We start from the raw sequence: 21,095 nt of genomic DNA on the forward strand, positions 1-21,095 counted from the left end.
GGTACCTACGTTTCTAGTTCAAACGAATCTTTTTTTTATTGTGATGGATTGGGTGTATTCTAGAGAAAACATATAAAATGAACACTTAAATTAACGCTTTTGCAATTATTGTTACACAATCTACTATTGCGCGTATGAGAGTAATATATTTATAATGATTTTTTGTGTCTTCAATACTGACTAATGTGGTGTCATGACGTGGTATTGTTATACTAAAACCTACTTACAGTTAATAGTACCTATTAGATTTACAACAACTTACATTGTACGAAGTCGATTATAGTAACGTTGTACATGTACAACCCTGCGTGACCTTGCGCAGTAGTAACGACCGCGCCGCCGCTGCCGGAGATTAACTACTGATATATCCTTATACTGTGACGATACCTGGAATCTATTTCGGCTCCAAGTTTCATTAGCTATTGATAATAACCATTCAACTAGAACTAATCTAAGTTTATACCCCCCTGTGCAATTAACATGTAATAATAGTATAAAAATAAATAAAAACCATAATTGATCCATACGATGTAGCGAATACGATATAGCCCGTCCGTTAATGTTAATTATAAGGAAAATATACAATTGAAGATTGTTGGACATGCTTTACAATGTATAATATGTAGGTATGTTTTTGTCTGATAGTCTATAGTTTCTATCGGGGGGCACGGCAGTGCCTCCGCCAAGTCGAGCGCGAAGCAAACACTGCCGTACCATCCTTTACTGGAACCATTCCACCGCATTTTCAGGCCCCTATTTGAGAACCTCTGAATAAGACCAGATTGCAGAAATTTTCGTTATCCAGTAAGTTATAATCACATACTTAAAATCCAAAATTTCAAGTCTGTAGGTCATTCAGGTCCGAAGTTAAGCGAAAGCAAAGTTTCGCATTTGTGACACTCACTCACTCACTCATGATCATCAGAATAGAACTAGTACTTCCCATAAATTAAGAGAGCTGAAATTTGGTACAGAGTTAGAGTTTATTTGCCACATAAAAGGAAAACTATAAAAACTAGGACAATCGAAGATCTGTGTACCTGGTTACTCTGATTAGAAAACACAAGAGCCCAACATTAGAGCCCCATCGAGACTTGGCTAGTTTTTTACAGAATGTTTTTGGTGGGATTTACTTCTTAAGGACCTACTAAGCCAGCAAACTCGCAATCGGGGGCTAGTATTACACAAAAGTAATGCAACCAACATTTCTATATTTTCGTGTGAAAATAAACAACATCTTAATAATATTTAGACGAGACAAAAAGCCTTTTACTTTTATTATTGTTCAGACAAATCTCATCGGCATTTTTCCAAATGTCATTCCGTCTGTCTGATGACCTTTAACCTCAAGTTTGGTCTTGCCTAGGATTATAAGTTATATAGGTACATTCATCTGATTCGTAAGTGTTGAAAAAGGTACTAAAGTACATTAGAATAATGTCGAAAGCGATTTATTATTATATTACTGTCTTTATAATAATGTCTAACATCGATGGATTGCAACCCAAATGCAATTTGAAAATAAATAAATGTCGGGGAATACATTTCATAGATCAATCTCTTCCCAAACTGAAACAAGCTTGTACCTACATGGGTGCTAGGCGACGATGTACATTATTATAAGTACATACATATATATATATATACCTACTTATTAAACATAGAAAACATCCATGGCTCAGTAACAAATATCTGTGTTCATCACACAAATAAACTCTTACCGAAACCCCTTACCGAAATTCGAACCCAGGTCGGCAGTTCTTATACGTGTTGTAGCTGTGTTGTACTCTGTCTGGATCGGATCCTAAGCCACAGAATTAGATGTAGATAGAAGAAACAAGTTCATCTATGTGTATGGCAGCCGAGCGTGTCAGATTTTGTACTGAAGTTATTACTTGCCTGTTATTTTTAATATGTCTCAGGCCCTTGAGTGTTTATAATTTTTGTGTTGTTGCAATTAAATATCACGTAACAGAGCATTTTTATAATGTTTTTGTTGACTTCAACTTACAAAAACTCAGTGGATTTTACTGAGTTCATTTGACACGCTAAGTAGATACGTTTGCTTGATCTATGGTATATGTGTATGACATCTGTGACCTAAGTGGATAACTCTGAACCTCATGAAAGCCCTTTCAGTCAATATCAAAACCGATAATACTCGTATCGTCTGTTCGTTTCTAAAGCAAATAAACTTTAAAAACCCGTAAAACTGCAGAACATGCCAAAAAGGAAGCATACAATCTTCACACTTCGAGGAAAATACCGCCAAATTCCATCTAATATAACTTTAGATTATTATTGGCAAAATTTGAAAGTTGGCTAAGCCGCAGAAATCTGGCCACTTCAGGCAATATGGCTTAAGGCTGAATGATTTCTTGGCAAGAGTCAGCTATTAGGGCCTGAGCCTTTACCGCGACTTTTCGACGTTTTAGAATAGGGTGGTCGATAGCGTCACGGAAAAGTATGTTCATCACACTCGCTCGTAAACGGTGTTATTACATGCCTGTATACTGATACTTAATGAGCTATTTTACCACCCTAGGGCGGTAAAGTGAATACCTGGGTGGAATTACAAGATGTCGGACGAATGTTCAAAATGTCAGCGTAGGTGTTTCAATACATTTAGTTTAAAATTTGGTTATTACTTCGCGAGTGTGATGAAAAACTTATGCTGTATACTATGGGCGGCCTTCGGCGTCGGGCTTCAAACAGCCTTTCGTTCGTAATCCTTCTACTATTTCAGTTCAGTAAGAAATATTTTTTTTTTAAGAGTAGAACTGAACCAGAACATTCGCAACGTATCAAAATTCATGGTAGCCACACATGGTAGCAGCGTACAAGCCATAATATATTTTGAATCAAAAATTCGGCACTAATATATATTATGATATAATTATATATTACGCGCGCTTACTCAGTTAGTGGAACCAACACATTTTGTATGTCATTTTAATACGGCATGTACATTTAGCAATGATTTTGTATATATAAATAAATAATAAAATAATTCTCTTTATTTACATGAACATATTTACATAATTATATAAGAAACTAAGACTAAACTTAAAAGCTAGCTAATGTCTAAAATAGGCCCTTGAGGCATTGTACCAAGGATACTGGCGACATTTCCTCGCTGTATCGCAATGCTGATACGTTGTGCGAGGAAGTCGCCAGCTCTTCGGTCACCAGTTACCTCAACCAGACGCTTCGCGATTATAGGACATTCTTACACAGATTGACTGAGGCCCACGGTAAGCTCAAGAAGGCTTGTGTTGTGGGTACTCAGACAACGATATATATAATATATAAATACTTATATACATAGAAAACATCCATGACTCAGGAACAAATATCTGTGCTCATAATACAAATAAATGCCCTTACCGGGATTCGAACCCGGGACCGCGGCGTAGCAGGCAGGGTCACTACCGACTGCGCCAGACCGGTCGTCATATGTATAGCTACTATGTAGGTATAGCTACTATGAATTTTATTACCACGTTACTCGAATGTACCTATCTCCAAATGCTAATTCAAGTCCAAAAAATCTACTACGATGTTGCCACTGCAAGAAAATGTTTGTAGAATAGTATAATCTTTTTTTATAAAAGCACACGCAAAGACAATTTATTTATTGATAATTTAAAACCTTTGATTTAAATAATTAAAAGTATTTACTTATTTACATAAATACTAAGACGTCCGAATATAAAAAAATATTTTCTATGATTTTTGGTTGCAAAGTTGGTTTGCGCTTGTATCACTTAATAAATTAGTAACGTTTGGTACATTATTTTACGGTAAATAAAACCTCAGACATTGTGATATATTTTTTTAATATACTGGTACTCATACTGTACTTGACTTATGAACGAAATTGTGTACATCGCGTTTTATGGTTGTCATGGCCGCAATTTTTTTCGGAGGCGGCCATGACACCATGCCATGGTTAATCAATTTCATTCATTCTTGAATATTTTATTGTGCTCCGTGGTGATTTCTGTCTTGTTGAGTATTTGTTTTTTTGTAAAATTTTTGTTTCCTGTTGAGATATCGTGTGACTAATTTAATACACATGTGCAGAAATTGCATTTAGTGCATAAATTTGTGATTTATTTGTTCATTATCTTAGGTGTAAGTAAGTTAATTATTGGAAACGTGCATGAAGGAGTTAGGCATTGTCACAAATACCCCTAATCTAAATACCAATGACCAAGATTCATAATTTGTGGCCGACGTTGCCACTTATTATACTGATAAGTTTTCAAACAAAAAAAACACACACACAACACGGGGAAAAAAAATATCAACCACGCATCACCAACATCATCTGCATCACCAGTCGCGAATTTGATCATAACAGCAATTCCCGTCAACTTTGTACAATGCCACGTCAGCAAATTTTAATTGATCCTATTTTGTTACCGACATTTAGTAATATAATTCGACTTTCGTAAGATATATACAGGATAATTGTTATAATTAAGAAAATATAGATACAACCTTAATGACGAAATAAAACTTAATAAAATCTCAATTCATCAACAAAATCTTAGTAACGAAATAGGAACTAATAAAAACAAATTTAACTTTTCCCTTAATTTTTGTACAAACTTTTCGAGAACTGCTGACAATACGAATAATTTTGTATTTTGGGTTTCTTATATGCTATAAAGAATGTATTTATTTAAAAGGTTGACGAATTCTGAATAGTATTTTGACAGTGACATAAGTGACATTGACAGCTTTGACAGCTAAGTGACATTGACGTATCTGTCGTAGTTTTTAGGGTTCCGTACCAAAAAGGTACAACAGGAACCCTTATGGTGCGACTCTGTCCGTCTGTCTGTCCGTCTGTCACATTCCTAAATATCTCGAGGACTACTAATGCTATCAACTTGAAATTTGAAATAGTTGTGAACATTGTAAACCTCTACAAATAGAAAGTATAATTTTTTTAAATATATTCATTTTAATTGTAGAAAATGGCCAAAATGAAAGGGGGGCAAACTGTAAATTTCAAGTTACTAGGTCAAGTGGGGTATCGTTGGAAAGAGCTCAAATGGAACGTAAATAAGCTATTTTTTATAATTTTTTTGTTGTGGAAAAAAAAAGAATTTTGAAGGAAAATGTAAAAAAAAATACCGTTCCCCCCCCTTATCTCCGAAGTTTACCAACAAAAAATTATGAAAACTTTAGTAAACATTGGTTTTATGCTATATATATTACAGGAAAATATAATCGTGTTTGTATTTTGAATAATTTTTTTTTTATTCACAAAAAACTTTTCAGATTTTTACTTTCAATTTACCCACCTTTGCGGATGTATATCGTACTTCAAATTAATACGAGGTGTTACGTAAACCATCTTCTGTCCAATAAAGTAAAAACTGTTTAAATCGGTTAACATTATAAAGAATTATCCCTGAAAAACAGGTCGCGCAAATTAGTTAGCAAATTGACCGGGAGATGGCGCTATACACTATAATACTCATTAGTGCCTATACTTTTGTCTTCTAGTCAAGTCATTAGAGTTATATGAAAATATGAGATTATTTTTAACCGACTTCAAAAAAGGAGGAGGTTCTCAATTCGACTGAATGTTTTATTTTTTTTTTATTTTTTTGTATGTATGTTCCTCGATATCTCCGATAATTGTGGACCGATTTTCAAAATTTTTTTTTTGATCGAACTGGTATAACCCCGAGATGGTCCCATTGGCACCAAGTCAGGGTCTGATGATGGGATCCTGGAGAAATCGAGGGAACTCTTCAAATGTTATAGGCACATGTAATGTTTTCAGTGTATTTTTCAAAGGTAAACCAGTATTTACGCCTGATGGTAATAATTTTATGTGGCTGAGCTGATGATGGAAGGTCAACTCCTCAATGGTTAGGAGTTAAAGGATAATTCTTTCACTAGTGTACATGTATTCGGACTGATACATATAATATCAATAGGAACCACTAAAAATCAACAAATAAATAAACTTTTTTAACAAAAAATAAAACCGCCTTCAAAAATAAGCGCGTTACAAAACACGGAGAAACTAAAAAGCAAAAAATAATAAACCTTTGAATTCAGATTTCTTATCGTATTGCAATAATCTAAACATCCAAATTATAAACAAATCAATTATTTTTGGAGTCGGTGCCAGCCTGCGTATGGTTGGGTGGGGCAAACAGGCAATAGCAAGGCGACGAACAGGTCTGGTACCGACTGCAAAAATAATTGATTTGTTTATAATTTGGATGTTTAGATTATTGCAATACGATAAGAAATCTGAATTCAAAGGTTTATTATTTTTTGCTTTTTAGTTTCTCCGTGTTTTGTAACGCGCTTATTTTTACTAGGTAGTTTGAAAGAAAGTTTGTACGGAACCCTCGGTGGGCGAGTCCGACTCGCACTTGGCCGGTTTTTTTGGACTTGAACTAGCGTTTGGAGTATAGGTAGGTATTGAGGAGTGCACAACATCCCCTTAAGGTTAGATACTAGAGCCAAAAATTACACAGGTACATTTCTACGACGTTCTCGCTAGCGAGTAGCGTATTTAATACTCACCGTAGTCATACAGGCTCGGATAAAATGAACTAATATCGCGGCAATCACCGTTAAACTGGGAATAATGAGTTCGCTTTTACGATGATGACATGGAGATAGGGATGGCCGATTATCGATAAACTGGAGCTGCGAATTTTTATAGTGATAAATAGTAGATGTCGATAGTGAGTGCAACGACAGCGACAGCGACAAGCAATTAAATTTTATTAAGGTATTGGTTCCCAAAGTCTTAAGCTTTCCCGATTTTCAAAATCTGTGTAATCATATCCTATCCTATCCTATCATTTTTGCCATAGGTACTAAATTGAACCTTATCATAACTAGAAAAGCATTCGTATCAGAATTTTTTTTATTTTTTTTTAACTAGCCTATAATGGTGTCCCACTGCTGGGCAAAGGCCTCTCCCCTTAACCTCCATGACTCCCGGTTTAGTGCCTCTTCCGGCCAGTTGGTGAGGAAGGTGTCTAGGTCATCCCTCCATCTTCTTCTGGGCCTGCCGCGTCCGCGCTCTATTTGTGGCATCCACTTGGTGGCTACACTAGCCCATTTGTCAGGATGCATACGGCAGACGTGACCAGCTCAGTCCCATTTGAGCCTGGCAGTCCTCTCGCCGACGTCGGCAATGCGGGTTTTTGAACGCAGCGTGGTGTTCCGGATACGATCGGTCCTCTTCACACCTAGAATACTACGCTCAATATCCCGTTGGCAAACCTTCAATTTGGACTTCTGACTCTCTGTAAGTGACCACGTTTGAGCACCGTAAGTCAGGACGGGCAGGATACACGTGTCGACGAGTTTTCGCTTCAGTGACAATGGAAGGTTACCCTTCATTAGTTCTTTCATGGACCAGTAGCTCTTCCAGGCATTTTCGACACGGCGCTCAATTTCTTTGTCTTGCCTGTTGCTGAAAGAGACTAACTGGCCCAGGTAGATGTATCAGAATAATTTATAATTACTTACGATATCTTGTACTTGAAATATTGACATGTAATTCTCTGTATCTATCGCAAGTAAAGAATCTTGTTTTTAGGTAAAAAAAAAATGTCTTAGAATATTTATTTATTTTTAAAACTTCACTTTTGTAACTGTGAATAAGCTTAAATTATGTTATGACAAAACTACAAAATTATACTAAAAAGGAGAAAAAAAATACAAATAAAATAGGGGCCGGTAAGTTAGATTTGGCTGACAGACTGAAGATGACTTGAGTATTATTGGAATATTGACACGCACTATCGATTTTTTTGCATATTTGTACATGTTTGTCGCGCATACGTATTGAAACTTTAAAATATTCATTTTAAATTACCGAAATATATCTTTATGAAGTTTATCGATACAACGCGGGACATCCTTATGTCGTAAGTTAAAACGTTTTGATGGTCGATGAACCGAAATTGTAACGTGTCGTGATTACAGGAATTAATTGTACTCTCCTCTTATATACTAGAATACCTTGAGCTGATTTAGCTGTTATGAATGTATTTAGTACTTAGTAGATAAGGTACAGCGGGGCAAATACGACCGGGGGGACAAATTTAAACTACTCGATGTTTTTTCATATTTTACGTTTATTGCATTATTAAATACAGTGTCCTTTGGTCTTAGTGGATACATAATATATGGAGCTCAAGTTAGTATAACATGGACAAAAATCGATCAGTTGAAAATTTGCCCCCGTCGAAATTGTCCCCCTGTACCTTATAAAATTTACTCATAAATGAAAAACGTTAAAGTCCGACAGCCAAAATGAATGACACGGCAATTTCGTTCTTGCGCTTTCGGGATTGATTTCTATAAAAGTAGCTCAGTATAGCCTATAAATTCACCCCGTATATTATGTTTAATAAATTAATTCAGTCCAGATCCTGTGAATTTTATAAGATATAGAACATACCCAATTTCATCTACTTAAATCGGTTCAGTAGTTGTTGATTCCCTACATAAACTTTCATCCTCTTTTACATTTTGATTTTTCTTTCGAGCCAAATATATATTTATGTTATTAATTGTGATATCTAGAGAAAAAATTAAAACTACGTTTGCCCCGTCTACCCTTTTTAAATCTCTTTTTAGCTTAAATTACTTGCAGAGTTTCATAGACAGAGTATAAAATAATAGCGAAAATTGTTACAAGAATCTTGGGAAACTCACAAGGAATTTCACAAAGAACTATTAAATAAATATCGTAAGCTGCACTCAGTTTACAAAGTAAGCAAATAAGCGTTAAAATTTCAAGGCTTTCTTTGTTAAAACTTGTCTCAAAGAGCCTCATTGTTGAAAAACTTTATATACTATGAGTTAGACCCGGAAATATGTCTTAGTTATTTGTAAGGTCCGGCCGAGAACTATATTTTTGTCTCGGCCGAGAACGAGACCGAGACCGAGATTCAATGGTCTTCTCGGTCGAGACCTAGAATTTATAGAACAGAGAAAGAACATGCACTTTTCATCAAAAATGCTTTAATAATCAGAATTCGGCGATTAATCAGGAAACCGTAAGAGCATGTCGGACCCTGCTTAGTGTAGCTACCCATACCTATCGCACCTCTTATTTACCGTAACAAAATAGACTTGTAATACTACGTCTACGGCTCGCCTGATGGTAAACAGTCACCATAGCCTATAGAGGCATGCAACTTCACGGGTTTTACCTACATGCGGGTTTGTTTCTCGGAAATATTTTACACTATTTTTATTTATTATTATACCTAGGCAACTAGGTTTGTTGTTGCCTTAAAATATCGATAAAGAACCAACCAAAACCTATAAAATCGGGATTCCAAACGGGCGATGTAACAGCAGGTAGCTAAAGCACGGATGCGAGTGCGCAATAAAATCAAAATCTCAGTCTCGGTGTCACCTTAGAATCTCGGCCCATTTTAGCCGAAAAGCGAGACCGTGATCTCGGCCTGATTTTCGGCCGAGAATGCCGAGACCGAGATCGAGATCTCGGTCCGACCTTAGTTATTTGTTTTACAGGGGCGCAAAGTTGTTGTTTAACCGCACGTTTGATACCCGAGCAAGCGAAAGATTCCAATATTTAACCGCGAGCGTAGCTAGTGGTTTGAAAAGTGGAATCTTGAGCGTTGCGAGGGTTTCAAGGCAGGAAGGCCACATTCGATACAAACTCGCTCCAAACAATAAATATAGGATGAAAATATATTTCGATTAAGTACCAAACTGAAGATAATTATCTCACAAAATTATCATTATACCGAAATAAAGGGTGAACAGCTTTTGACCGGTACTGTAACTGTACCTACATTATCTTTGGGTATAGCTCTTAGACTATCTAGAGACATGCCGGAAGAGTTGCAAGAGGAGCAAATTGTTCAAGTTATAGTTTTACAACTTCCTAAAACGTTTTACTGACAATAGGACAACACACACAAACACACACACACACACACACACACACACACACACACACACACACACACACACACGCACGCACGCACGCACGCACGCACGCACGCACGCACGCACGCACGCACGCACGCACGCACGCACGCACGCACGCACGCACGCACGCACGCACGCACGCACGCACGCACGCACGCACGCACGCACGCACGCACGCACGCACGCACGCACGCACGCACGCATGCACACACACACACACACACACACACACACACACATGTCGCACAGGCAGCGCACATGAAACTGTTCCAGTGCCACTTTTACCGATTAAGGGTAAGGGTGTAAAAACGATATTGTGATATTACAGTGACTAGTAAGTGTGTGTTTAGCGATTAAGGGGTGGTAAAAACGATATTGTGATATTACAGTGACTGGTAGATGTAGATGTAGATGTAGTGTAGGGACGCCTGGCCGGATACAGGCGGGCTTTCGATCGCTGGTGCGTTCATTCAGCCCAATTCCCTGGAGTTGGAGCTGCAGGTTACTGTCCCGGCTGCCCTCCCACACTTCTCTCCTCAAATCTTCTTGTTTTCCTGCAGAACAGAAGGACATCTTTAAGTGACTGGTAAGTGTGTGTTTAGCAATTAAGGGGTGGTAAAAACGATATTGTGATATTACAGTGACTTACCAGTCACTGTAATATCAAACAAAACCAATACGCCAACAAATCTCCCAAACCACATTTGAACCACAACATCTGCCGCAGGAAAAGGGGTGGTGAAATGCTTAACCCACCACGCAGGAGAAAAGGTGTTAAATTAGCTTTGGACACCATTGTCAAAGATATCTAAAATAAAAGATATGTAGGCCTAGTGCCTATGTCAAATCTTGGGATTAGTTGTCAAATCGGACCCCAGGCTCTCATGAGCCGTAGCAAACGACGGGATAACGCAAGGAAGATGATGATGACCATTGTCAAAGATACAGTGAATTAAAGATTTTCGTTAAAAATGTTTTATAAAAAACTAGTTCAATATAAACTTTTTTTAACCCTTTCCATTTTATGTGCAAAGTTTTAAAAGGAGAACAAAACCCTGTTTGTTTGAGAAGGTGACATTTGGCCGAGCTTACCGGAGGCCCGATAGTTTTGTACCTCCTAGTTATTTATTAACAACTCGTGCAGGTTTATAATATAGGACTCGAGCCTGTGGTTACAGTAATGTAAACTATGTGAACATTTGTATTTAAAGTTACTCGTGATACTTAATTGAATTTTAGCGTTTGTACACAGGACAATTTAATTTACCTATGCACGAATTCGGGAACATACCAAATTAGTTTTGTCAAATATTTTGATTTGTGTTTTTAAGTAGGTAGTCAAACTTTCACACTACTAATAAGAACTCTTATTATGTGTAAATAACAAACTGAAACAAGTATATTGATAAATATAACGATAATAAAGATTAAGGTACTTTTAAGACTCAAATAAGAGAAACGGGATAAGCGTGTACCAGAGTCGTTAACTTTTTATAATATTGTCCACCCACAGAGGTGACGTTTTCACCAAATCAGTTTGACCTAATAGTATTGGCGCCGGACGTAGCCAAGTTTAATATTCCATTCATTCGCACGAAGCAACTCATCTTTCATGACGCGGACCGGTAGGCAGTGGAATTCGATGCCCGGTCATCCCTCGCATAGCCGCCGATATGTCAATAATAAAGACTGGTAGCGACATCTATCTATCTTGCCAGCGTCTATATTTCCGAGCTCATGTTATCCGGCAACCTTCAAACAGGGCTCGGATACCGGTTAAATTTTCAAATCGTTATCATGTTGCGGCAAAATCTTTAAATTTCGTTTTCGCTCGAAAAACCGCTATTTTTAAACCGGTTTTTTAGGTGAACGGTTTCATAAAGGTTTCGTTCGATTAACCGGTTTAGAAGAAAATAAACCGGTTTATTCTATAGCATGATAGGTAATACTGTTCTAAACAAACAAAGAAATTCGCTGCGTGAACGTAGGTATTTACGCGGCGCCGGCGCGTCTCGCCGCTCGTCGAATAAACTGGTTTATTTCGGTTAAAATAAAGTTCTCATAACGTTCGCGTTCTTTAGAAAGTTCGGAGTAAAATCGTAATAAACCGGTTATAACCTGTAAAAAAATACCGGTCCCGAGCCTTGCCTTCAAATGAAGGAGGGATAAGCACCTTCTAAGAGAGCTCCCTCCATCGTAGGCCACGTCTTTGCCTAGTCCAGTTAATTAAGTCCTTACAACCTATGATATATGTATTGTATACATTAGCCACTATGACTGTGACCTCACTACAGGAGGCTGCTGGCTTTGCGTTTCACCACACAAGTAAGAACAGCAGCAATTCGGCGTATACCCCTAAGTCACCTCATTGAATTGTAACGCAACTTTTACTACCTATATCTGTATACAAGGTGAAATAAAAAGGACCGTTCAAACTTTGCATAGTTAATTTAATCATATGGCATGAAAATAGGCAAATAACAAGTTTTATACAATAAAACCAGTCAAAGATAATACAAATAACAGCTATAGGTCAACATTTAGACAAGTGAGCCACTCTGCGTCTGGTGTAAGTTGCAGTAGGTCTTCTCTAGCCCCGGTGTATGAGTGCAGAGGGCAGCGTTCGATGATGTGGTCCATGGTTTGGATCGCGCCGCATTCGCACAAGGCTGAATCCTTCCATCCCCACTTGTGCAAGGTATAATTGCAACGACCATGGCCCGTTCTGAGTCTGTTAAGACGGCACCATAGTTTTCGGGGAAGGTCACTTTGCATAGTGACTTTTGAGGTCATAATGAACAAGATTTATTATGTGCCTAAATGCTTAAATCGCAAAATATAATTGGCTATTTCATATATTTCCACCGTCAAGATGCAGCTCATTTCTATGGAACAGTCCAACTTTTTTTCGCGATTTCAGCATTGGTCCTATAATTAATAAAAGTGTGAAAATTTTTTATTTGACAACAACACTTAAAATAAAAACAATAATAGGTACTAATCATAAACTAAACCGTAATCTAAAAATAAATATGGTCAACGTTGACCACGAATGCTGTAAAGTGTTCGAAACGTCGGGATGAATTGTAAATTCATTATACGCGATATAATCTGTTTCCATAGTTTTATTGCTTGAGTAACTATCGCGGTAACCGAAGACAATACTAAAAATAAATACCTAAGTAAACTAAAAATATTAAAAACTAAGTAACCTTCTTAGGCATGGTGGCTGTTGGCTTATTCTTTGAGCGAGGAAGCTGCCAGCCTTAACGTTCACCGCTGACCTCTGTCATAAAAGTTGTTCATTATAACCTCAAAAGTCAGTAGGTGTGCAAAGTTTGAAGGTCCTGTTTATTTCACCCTGTATAATAAAATTAAACATTCGTGAGAAAATGTCCGTTCTGCCTCAAATGCTCAGTCAAAGAAAATAGTCCTTAATATTAACTTGTCTTTACCATGAAATTTGTGCCATTTTAGGGCAAGAATGACTCGGCTGTTTGAACCAGTGATCTGAACATTTATCGTCGTTGTCATTTCATCAGGTATCAACGACTCATACACTTCCATGACGATATTGTTTCTAAGAAAACACCAGTGAAAATGAGGTGTTTTTTTTTTTTAAATATTATCAAAAGACTTTATGGCGGCTTTTAAGTTATCACAATTTAACTTTATCATTATATGGTAGCAACTTAGCAAGTGTACCTACACGAAAACAATACCTAATATTACAGGACTTTATCTCGATATCAAAAAAAGTTATATGAATCCGACTAAAAAAGCCTTAGATTAAGAAATAGTGAAATTTAAACTTAAATTTTTTGCATGTTGTTTTTTTATGCCAGTCAATCCCATTGTTATCCAATACCGTTAGTTTCCTAGGATCAACTTATTACGTGATGTGACAATAAGAATGTAAAATGATGGAACCAAAAATGTACTGGGTTTATTGGATAAAACTGATGGATAAAATGGCTATGGGATAAAAACCGGATAGAATACAGGATGTTATTGTAAAGTAAAATATTTTCATCAGTGAAAACTCAAACACGTAATATTACATGTCACAACACTCTCCATATTTAACGTTACGTGAAAATTAGAGTCACTTTCCCGCTTTCAATATTTGCTTAGTAAATTATCGTCTGAAGCCGTTTAAACTGTGTTGGCATTACGCTGCGTGCTTTGGTCCAAATCGGTTTAAAAAGTTAAATAAAAAATCCGTGGCATTATCTGTGTCGTACGTGTGGTCAAGCGAGATAATCCGTCTGAGAAGAATAATTCCTTTGTTCTGTAAAGAAAAGAACAGAAAAATAGTTTGACATCGGCCAAAAATATTCAAGGAAATATTTCGCAATGAAAATAGTCAGTTAAAAATCTTAAAAATTAAAAATTGTTGCTAAAACTACCAGGATGTTAGGAAGTATGAAGAGTTACACGAACTGTTTGGTTGCGGTTTTATTGACCTTATATGGAGTTGGTGGTGCTGAAAATGGTACTGAAGCTGTGACTGAAGTCTCTGAGGCGCGGGGACCCGTGAAATACGCTTTGCTGAGTAAGTATTTTAAAATTGCTTTTGTATAGGGGCCTTAAAATGTGTATATTTATTTACAAGTCAAACAGAATTATACAGAAATTTACAGACGTAATACCTAAATATCACACTGTATTTTTCTCGAAAATAGGTACCTACATTACTGGTTAACTGGAAGAAATCCCTCAAAGGGATAAGTTCGCCTTTGTACTGTTCTTTACTGTATTTACTGTTTTTTTTTGTTATTTTTTTTTAATTCATAAACAATAATAAATTGTGTTTGAATATTACATAGGTAAGTACTTAATTAATTAATTATATTACGTAGGTAAGTACTTAATTAATTAATTATTGTACAATAATGAGTTTACTACTACTACTACTACATTCTGAGTTAAGCCGTTCTACGAGTAAGGAATATTTACCGTTTTACTTTTAGAGTTCAGATATAAACAAAAAAAAAGAGCGGAAATCTGGTAAAAAATTGAAAACAAGTGGTAGCGCAGGATTTCTAAGAGGCGCGTCCGGCGGACCATAGATTGTAAAAACCCCTAGATGACAGGACCTCAAACATCACGGTATCACTTTCCATTACAAAAACATTATGAAATAGCCAGTTAAATAATCATATAATTTTCTCAAAGTTTAAAAAAAGCGTTGCCAGGCCTGATAGGCGGTACTGATTGAAGATCTCTTAGTAGTTGTACTTTCGGTATACTGTTGCCAACGTAATGCCAATAGCTAAACCGTGGAATGAATTATATTGTTGTCTGCGGTATTTTCGGACCGATACGACCTTAAACCTTCAAGAAAAGAGCGTACACCCATCTTAAAGGCCGGCAACGCACCTCCAACACTTCTGGTGTTTCGGGTGTCCAAGGGCGGCAGTGATCGCTTACCATCAGGCGACCTGTCTGCTCGTTTGCCTCCTATCTCATAAAACAATATCATGTGCTTCATGCAGAGAGTGTATATGTCAGGTTATTTAGAAAATCCTTTCGTCTACTTATATTATTTTTCCCCTCACTAGCTCGGAAACACGTGTTTTGTCCTTTAATACCAGCGGGTAAAAACGCATTTTATCCACTAGTGGGTAAAGTAATTTGACCTTGAATAAAGTCAAATTAACTGCTTTAAAATTGATAAAAGTAGGTGAATCTACTAATAAAGATGATTTACCACCTGTGAAACTACTGGAAGCAGTGATAAACGCATTTTTTGCGTTGTAGTTTCCTAGCTATAGTAAGGGGAAAAGTTTTGTGTTACACTCGGGTGCAAATGTATTTTACTTCTCGTGTGTTAAAAAACTCGCAAGTTCAGGATTCTATTCTCGAACCACTCGCTTCGCTCGTGGTTCAACTATAGAATCCTTTCACTTGCTCGTTTTTCAATTCAACACTCGGCGTTAAAATACAACTTTGCCCCCTTGTATAACAAATAACTATTCTATGTCTATAGGGCGGACTGTAGCCGGTGAACAAATGCGTCCGAGATTTTGAATTTCGAACGAGGATTTAAAAATGTTCGAAACTACCAAGCGAATCTGTTCGCTACGTGCACGACTGGGGCCTATTTCTCGAAAGTTATTAGTCTAATAATATTAGTGTGTTGTCATGGCAACCCATACGATTTGACAGTTCGTGGACTAATATTATTAGTCTAATAGCGTTCGAGAAATGGGCCCCTGGTTTTGCTCTCATTTTGAGGGCTTATCCATGTTAAAATGTATATTAGTTCCAACGTTCTCTGCCGCTAGTATCAATGTTGGACATCCCCATAAGATGATGTGTATTTGTGACAATCAGCGCCACTCTCTCACGCACGTTGCCAATAGCACAGAATCCATACTAATAATTATTATAAATGGGAAAGTGTGTGTGTCTGTTTGTCCGTCTTTCACGGCAAAACGGAGCAACGAATTGACATGATTTTTAAGTGGAGATAGTTGAAGGGATGGAGAGTGACATAGGCTACTATTTGTCTCTTTCTAACGCGAGCGAAGCCGCGGGCTAAGCTAGAGTTGTTGGAAGTGGGAAGACTTGGAAGTCACGTTTGCGAGAACTACTGAATAGAACTTCGTTTAATAAATTCTCTGGAAACCTAATTAAATTCCTCATCAGCAAAAACTCGCAGTAAAAACTTGGGTTTCTAGTAAAAACGAAGATTAAATTCAAATGCATTGAAATTCTAGTTATATTAAACTCAGATCTGATCATTCGCGCTCAGCGCCTTTTTTTTACCAAAAGTTTGTTACGACGTATCTATATATATTAATTTTATGTTTTAAAATCCCATCCAATTTACTTGTCAATATAAAGTTGAGTCTAATCTTTTAATACGATTTTGTGGAAGTTACTCGTAGCGTGCATTTCACAATTGAATTTCTAACGGAAATTAAATAAAGTTCCCAGATTTCGGTTCCGTTTAATCTGAGGGGGATAATATTATTTTTTAATTGATTGTATTAAGTCTTATACAAATTTTAAGAAGACTAATTGTAGAATAAAGGGAAATGGATTTATTTAATTTGAACTTCTGAAATTATTATTTTATGAGTCGGATCGGACACTAAACATGTTAGCTTCAGATTTTACCTTCAAATATGCAATATTTACCTAAATAAAGATTGCTAACACAATATCTCTAGGAGCTTTATCCATACTTAATATTATAAATGGGAAAGTGTGTGTGTCTGTTTGGTTGTCTGTCTTTCACGGCAAAACGGAGCGACGAATTGATGTGATTTTTTAAGTGGAGATAGTTGAAGGGATGGAGAGTGACATAGGCTACTTTTTGTCACTTTGTAGTCAGTCAATAAATAAATCTACTTATCTATTCACGTGATTTGGATTTTCATAAAAAGCGCTCTAAATTGCTTGGACATAAAATTAATCAAACAGTTCAATACTCCTCTATGTAGCCACAGCTACTGTAAGCAATTCAGGGGGGTTACCATGACGTGCTAAAGCCGTTCAGTTTAGGTTGAGAGAGAGGGAAGGAGCTATGTAACTGCTATAGCTGTGTCCCTTTCTCTCAACCTAAACTGAACGTCTTTAGTACGTCATGGTAACCCCCCAGAGGTGTGTAAGCTCGTAGCCACTGGAAGCACTTTTACCTTCTTCCGTAACATTGCTAGTGCAATACTGGGCCCGTGGCCGAATGGCATTTCTCTGACGCGAAAAGAAATCGAAACGCCGCAGAAAGGTAGTCTGGCTCTGTCGCGCCAATACGCAAGAGCGATAGAGATAGATAACTACGAAAGAGATATTATCGTGAGCGTTTGTGCATTCGGCTAAGCACCCTGGTACCAACGAGTATAATTGCGTACGTCAACGTTCGTCAAATTTTCATAAAAGGTTAAAAAAGCAGATTACTTAAATGAGACTCTTTGTTGCAGCGCACTTAGTGTTCCTCCTCGCTGCCAAAGCCGGTCTGTACAAGATAGTCCTAGCCATAGCCCTAGTCATCGCTAGCATGAAGGCCCTCGATGTCATGGCCTAGGCCCTGGCCATTTATTAGATCTGTAAACAGCAATCGAAAATTAAATATAAATACTTATTGTTTATTACTTTAGTGTCCCACTAAAGTGTAGAGGGGAAAATCCTCCTATGCCGGTTCTTTATTAGTTCTCGTAGATGTTTTCCCCCACTGATTACTTAGTAGAATATGTCCAAATTGTCTTTACATTGATTTTTCTTTTTCTATCTAATAATACTGGAAATTCTCGAGTTTTGTACAGACATTTAATGTCACTCTCGCGAATAGATAACACTACCTATATAAAAGCAAAGAGGATCGAGTGTTATAAAGAGTTGCTGTCCAAGTAAAATGTGTAATCACAGTGCATAGACTGCCATCGCTCGACACAGGCATAAAACTTTTGAGCCTCAGTTTTGATAATTTGGCCCATATTCTTAGCTTGATATGTGTTAAAATGTAAAATATTAAAATTAGCGCCATCTAGCTGACCGTACCCCAAAGGTGTAATGCCATCTAGCCCACTGTACCTTTTTCTCTATGGTTCCGAGGTACGTTTTTTTCTTTGATTCTATCTGTCTATACGAAGTTACATATGTCTTTGATAAAAGTATTACCTTTTTTCGTGATCATTGCCAGTGCAACCTGGTTAAAATGTCAGAAACAGTCAAAAAATGCTTTATCTAGGCCTACTTATACCTAATAGCGTTCGTCAAAAGTTTGAAAAACCTGATGATTTCATGGAGGCTCTTTGTTGCAGCGCACTTAGCGTTCCTCCTTGCTGCGAAAGCCGGTCTGTACAAGATAGCCCTAGCCATAGCCCTAGTCATCGCTGGCATGAAGGCCCTCGTTGTCATGGCCTGGGCCCTGGCCATATTCAAGTATGCCCCGGACGTGTGGCCCACGTACAAGCATGCCGACCCTACTTATCATGGATATGATAAGTTTCATGATAGTGTGCATCATGTGCATGAAAGGCCGAGTAACTTCTTGGATCATGTTTTGGGATATTTGAAACCGTAAAGGTGCGTGCTTGTTACAATTAATATTGGTCTAAACTGGATAAATGAGTATACCTACAGTGGGTACAAGAGTAGTTGAATAAGAAACCTTGTTTTGTTTATAATATTGTCTTCGGTTACCGCGATGAGTAACTCATGTAATAAAACCATGGAAACGGATTATATTGATCGGATGATAATTGTAAAATCATTATACGACGCCTATAATCCGTTTCCATAGTTTTAGTTCTTGTTTAGTTTCTTCAATATATTCATAAACCTAGGAATTGTCGCATAATCGGCATTATAAGTTTTACTGTCGAAAGAACAACTGGCTCGTAAGTTGGCGTAGTATCGAAAATAGGAAAATTTAGAAAAGGCTGAATATATTCTGTATAATCTGTGCTACTGAGTGTAGTGAATCTTTAGTAATAAAACGATTCAAAACATACTGTAATAGTAAATATCTAAAATCACCACATCCCCCACTCCAGCCACCAGAACCCGGGCACCGCATAATGAGAGCTAAATTATTACTATTTTTATATGTGTGTGTCTTGATGGTTGCTTTGATGATGATGTCTGACAACTCATTAATAGTATTGTAATGATATGCATTAAGGTGGAAACCCATTACACCATATCATGCTATGACCGTGCTATGAACGTGTCAGACAAAAAAATATTCTTTGTATTACAAAGTATGAGGCTATGCATACTAGCCCGTTCCATCACCGATCATACCCGTAGCGTGCCATGCACGGACCGTCAAATATTGTCGGCGAGGATATTTTGCCGGTGTCGAAACGCTCCGTGAATGGCACGCAACGGTGATAGAACGGTGCGTGCAGGCGGTCAAACGGGGTATAACCGCGTATGGTGACCGTTTGAAGCACGTTATACACGCGTTGTCATACTTCTTTCAGTCACTATACTCGCCTATGCTACGGGGATGATACGCGGACACTACGGTCACTATACTCGTCTATGCTACGGGGATGATACGCGGACACTACGGTCACTTAACTCGTTATGCCCGGATATGAAATGATGTGGACACGTTGTAGTGGGCATAGCCATCCGTGTCGCGTTACATTCCGTGCCTGACACGTTCATAGCACGGTCATAGCATGATATGGTGTAATGGGTTTCCACCTTTAACATCATCATTTTTTTTGCCCCCAGGTCATTTCGCCTACACCGTGGTAACCAAGCTGGTCATCCTCAAAATAGTCTACGGCTTCATTCTCGCCGCCCTTCTTTTCAAGGGATGGAAGTTCGTTCTCTGGTTCATCCATTATCTCAAGGAAACGAAACGGGACCACCATATAGAGATTGACCATGATTATCATGATTTTGACCACCATGGTCATCATGGTTTTAGTCATCATGATTTTGGTCATCATTACGACCATCATGTTTTTAAGCATCATGAATTGGATTATGATCCTTATCAGGGGTACAGTTCGTACGGTAACGATGAGTATTATCCACAAAAGAAGAAAGGGATGTATGATGCTGATGGGTCCTATTCTGTAAAAGGTAGTTAAATTATTAGAAAGATACTGTTTTAAAGTATGTTTTTAAATTAGGGCCAAAAGGATGACAGGCGACCCATGGAATACTTTTTTGTGCTCCGACCGGAAAGCGTCAAATTTTAGGTCGCTGCGCTAAATAAAGTTACCTATCACTTTCCGGCTCCATCGAACAGAAAAATAGGCTGAAGCGGCCGAAAAATTTAATAATGTTAAATCCATCCAGGGGTCCGAACGCCTTAAAATTTAAAGAAATTTCAGAAAAACTGACAGAGGTCAGCGGAGACCGTAGACGGCTGGCAGCTTTCTCGCCCAAAGAATAAGCCTAGCGATACAAGGAGGAAATGCTGCCAGTGTCTACGGCACCATGCCTAAGCAGTTTACTTAGGTTTTAATATTTGTGAGTGTGTTTAGTAAAACGTCCCACTTTGTCGGTTACCATTAAGGCGTGATTTACTTGTATCTTTATATGAATAAACTGACAAAGCGGCTTTATAGTAATCGACAAAGTAGGACGTTTTCCCGCGCACACTCACATTTTTAGTTTAGTTAGGTATTTATTTTAAGATTAAGGGTTAG

The 21,095-nt window shown here is 37.6% G+C and overlaps 1 protein-coding gene across 1 annotated transcript; it reads left to right on the forward strand.

Moving 5' to 3' along the window:
* Positions 1 to 14,182: 14,182 nt before the first annotated feature.
* On the forward strand, positions 14,183 to 20,738 carry LOC125225699. The gene is made up of 2 exons (XM_048129529.1): positions 14,183 to 14,524; positions 20,167 to 20,738. The coding sequence occupies exons 1-2, from the start codon at positions 14,383 to 14,385 to the stop codon at positions 20,529 to 20,531; spliced, it is 507 nt and encodes a 168-aa protein (XP_047985486.1). The 5' UTR covers positions 14,183 to 14,382; the 3' UTR covers positions 20,532 to 20,738.
* Positions 20,739 to 21,095: the final 357 nt, after the last annotated feature.

Source organism: Leguminivora glycinivorella, chromosome 4 (genome assembly GCF_023078275.1).
Source record: "Leguminivora glycinivorella isolate SPB_JAAS2020 chromosome 4, LegGlyc_1.1, whole genome shotgun sequence".
In the NCBI taxonomy this organism is placed as follows: domain Eukaryota; kingdom Metazoa; phylum Arthropoda; class Insecta; order Lepidoptera; family Tortricidae; genus Leguminivora; species Leguminivora glycinivorella.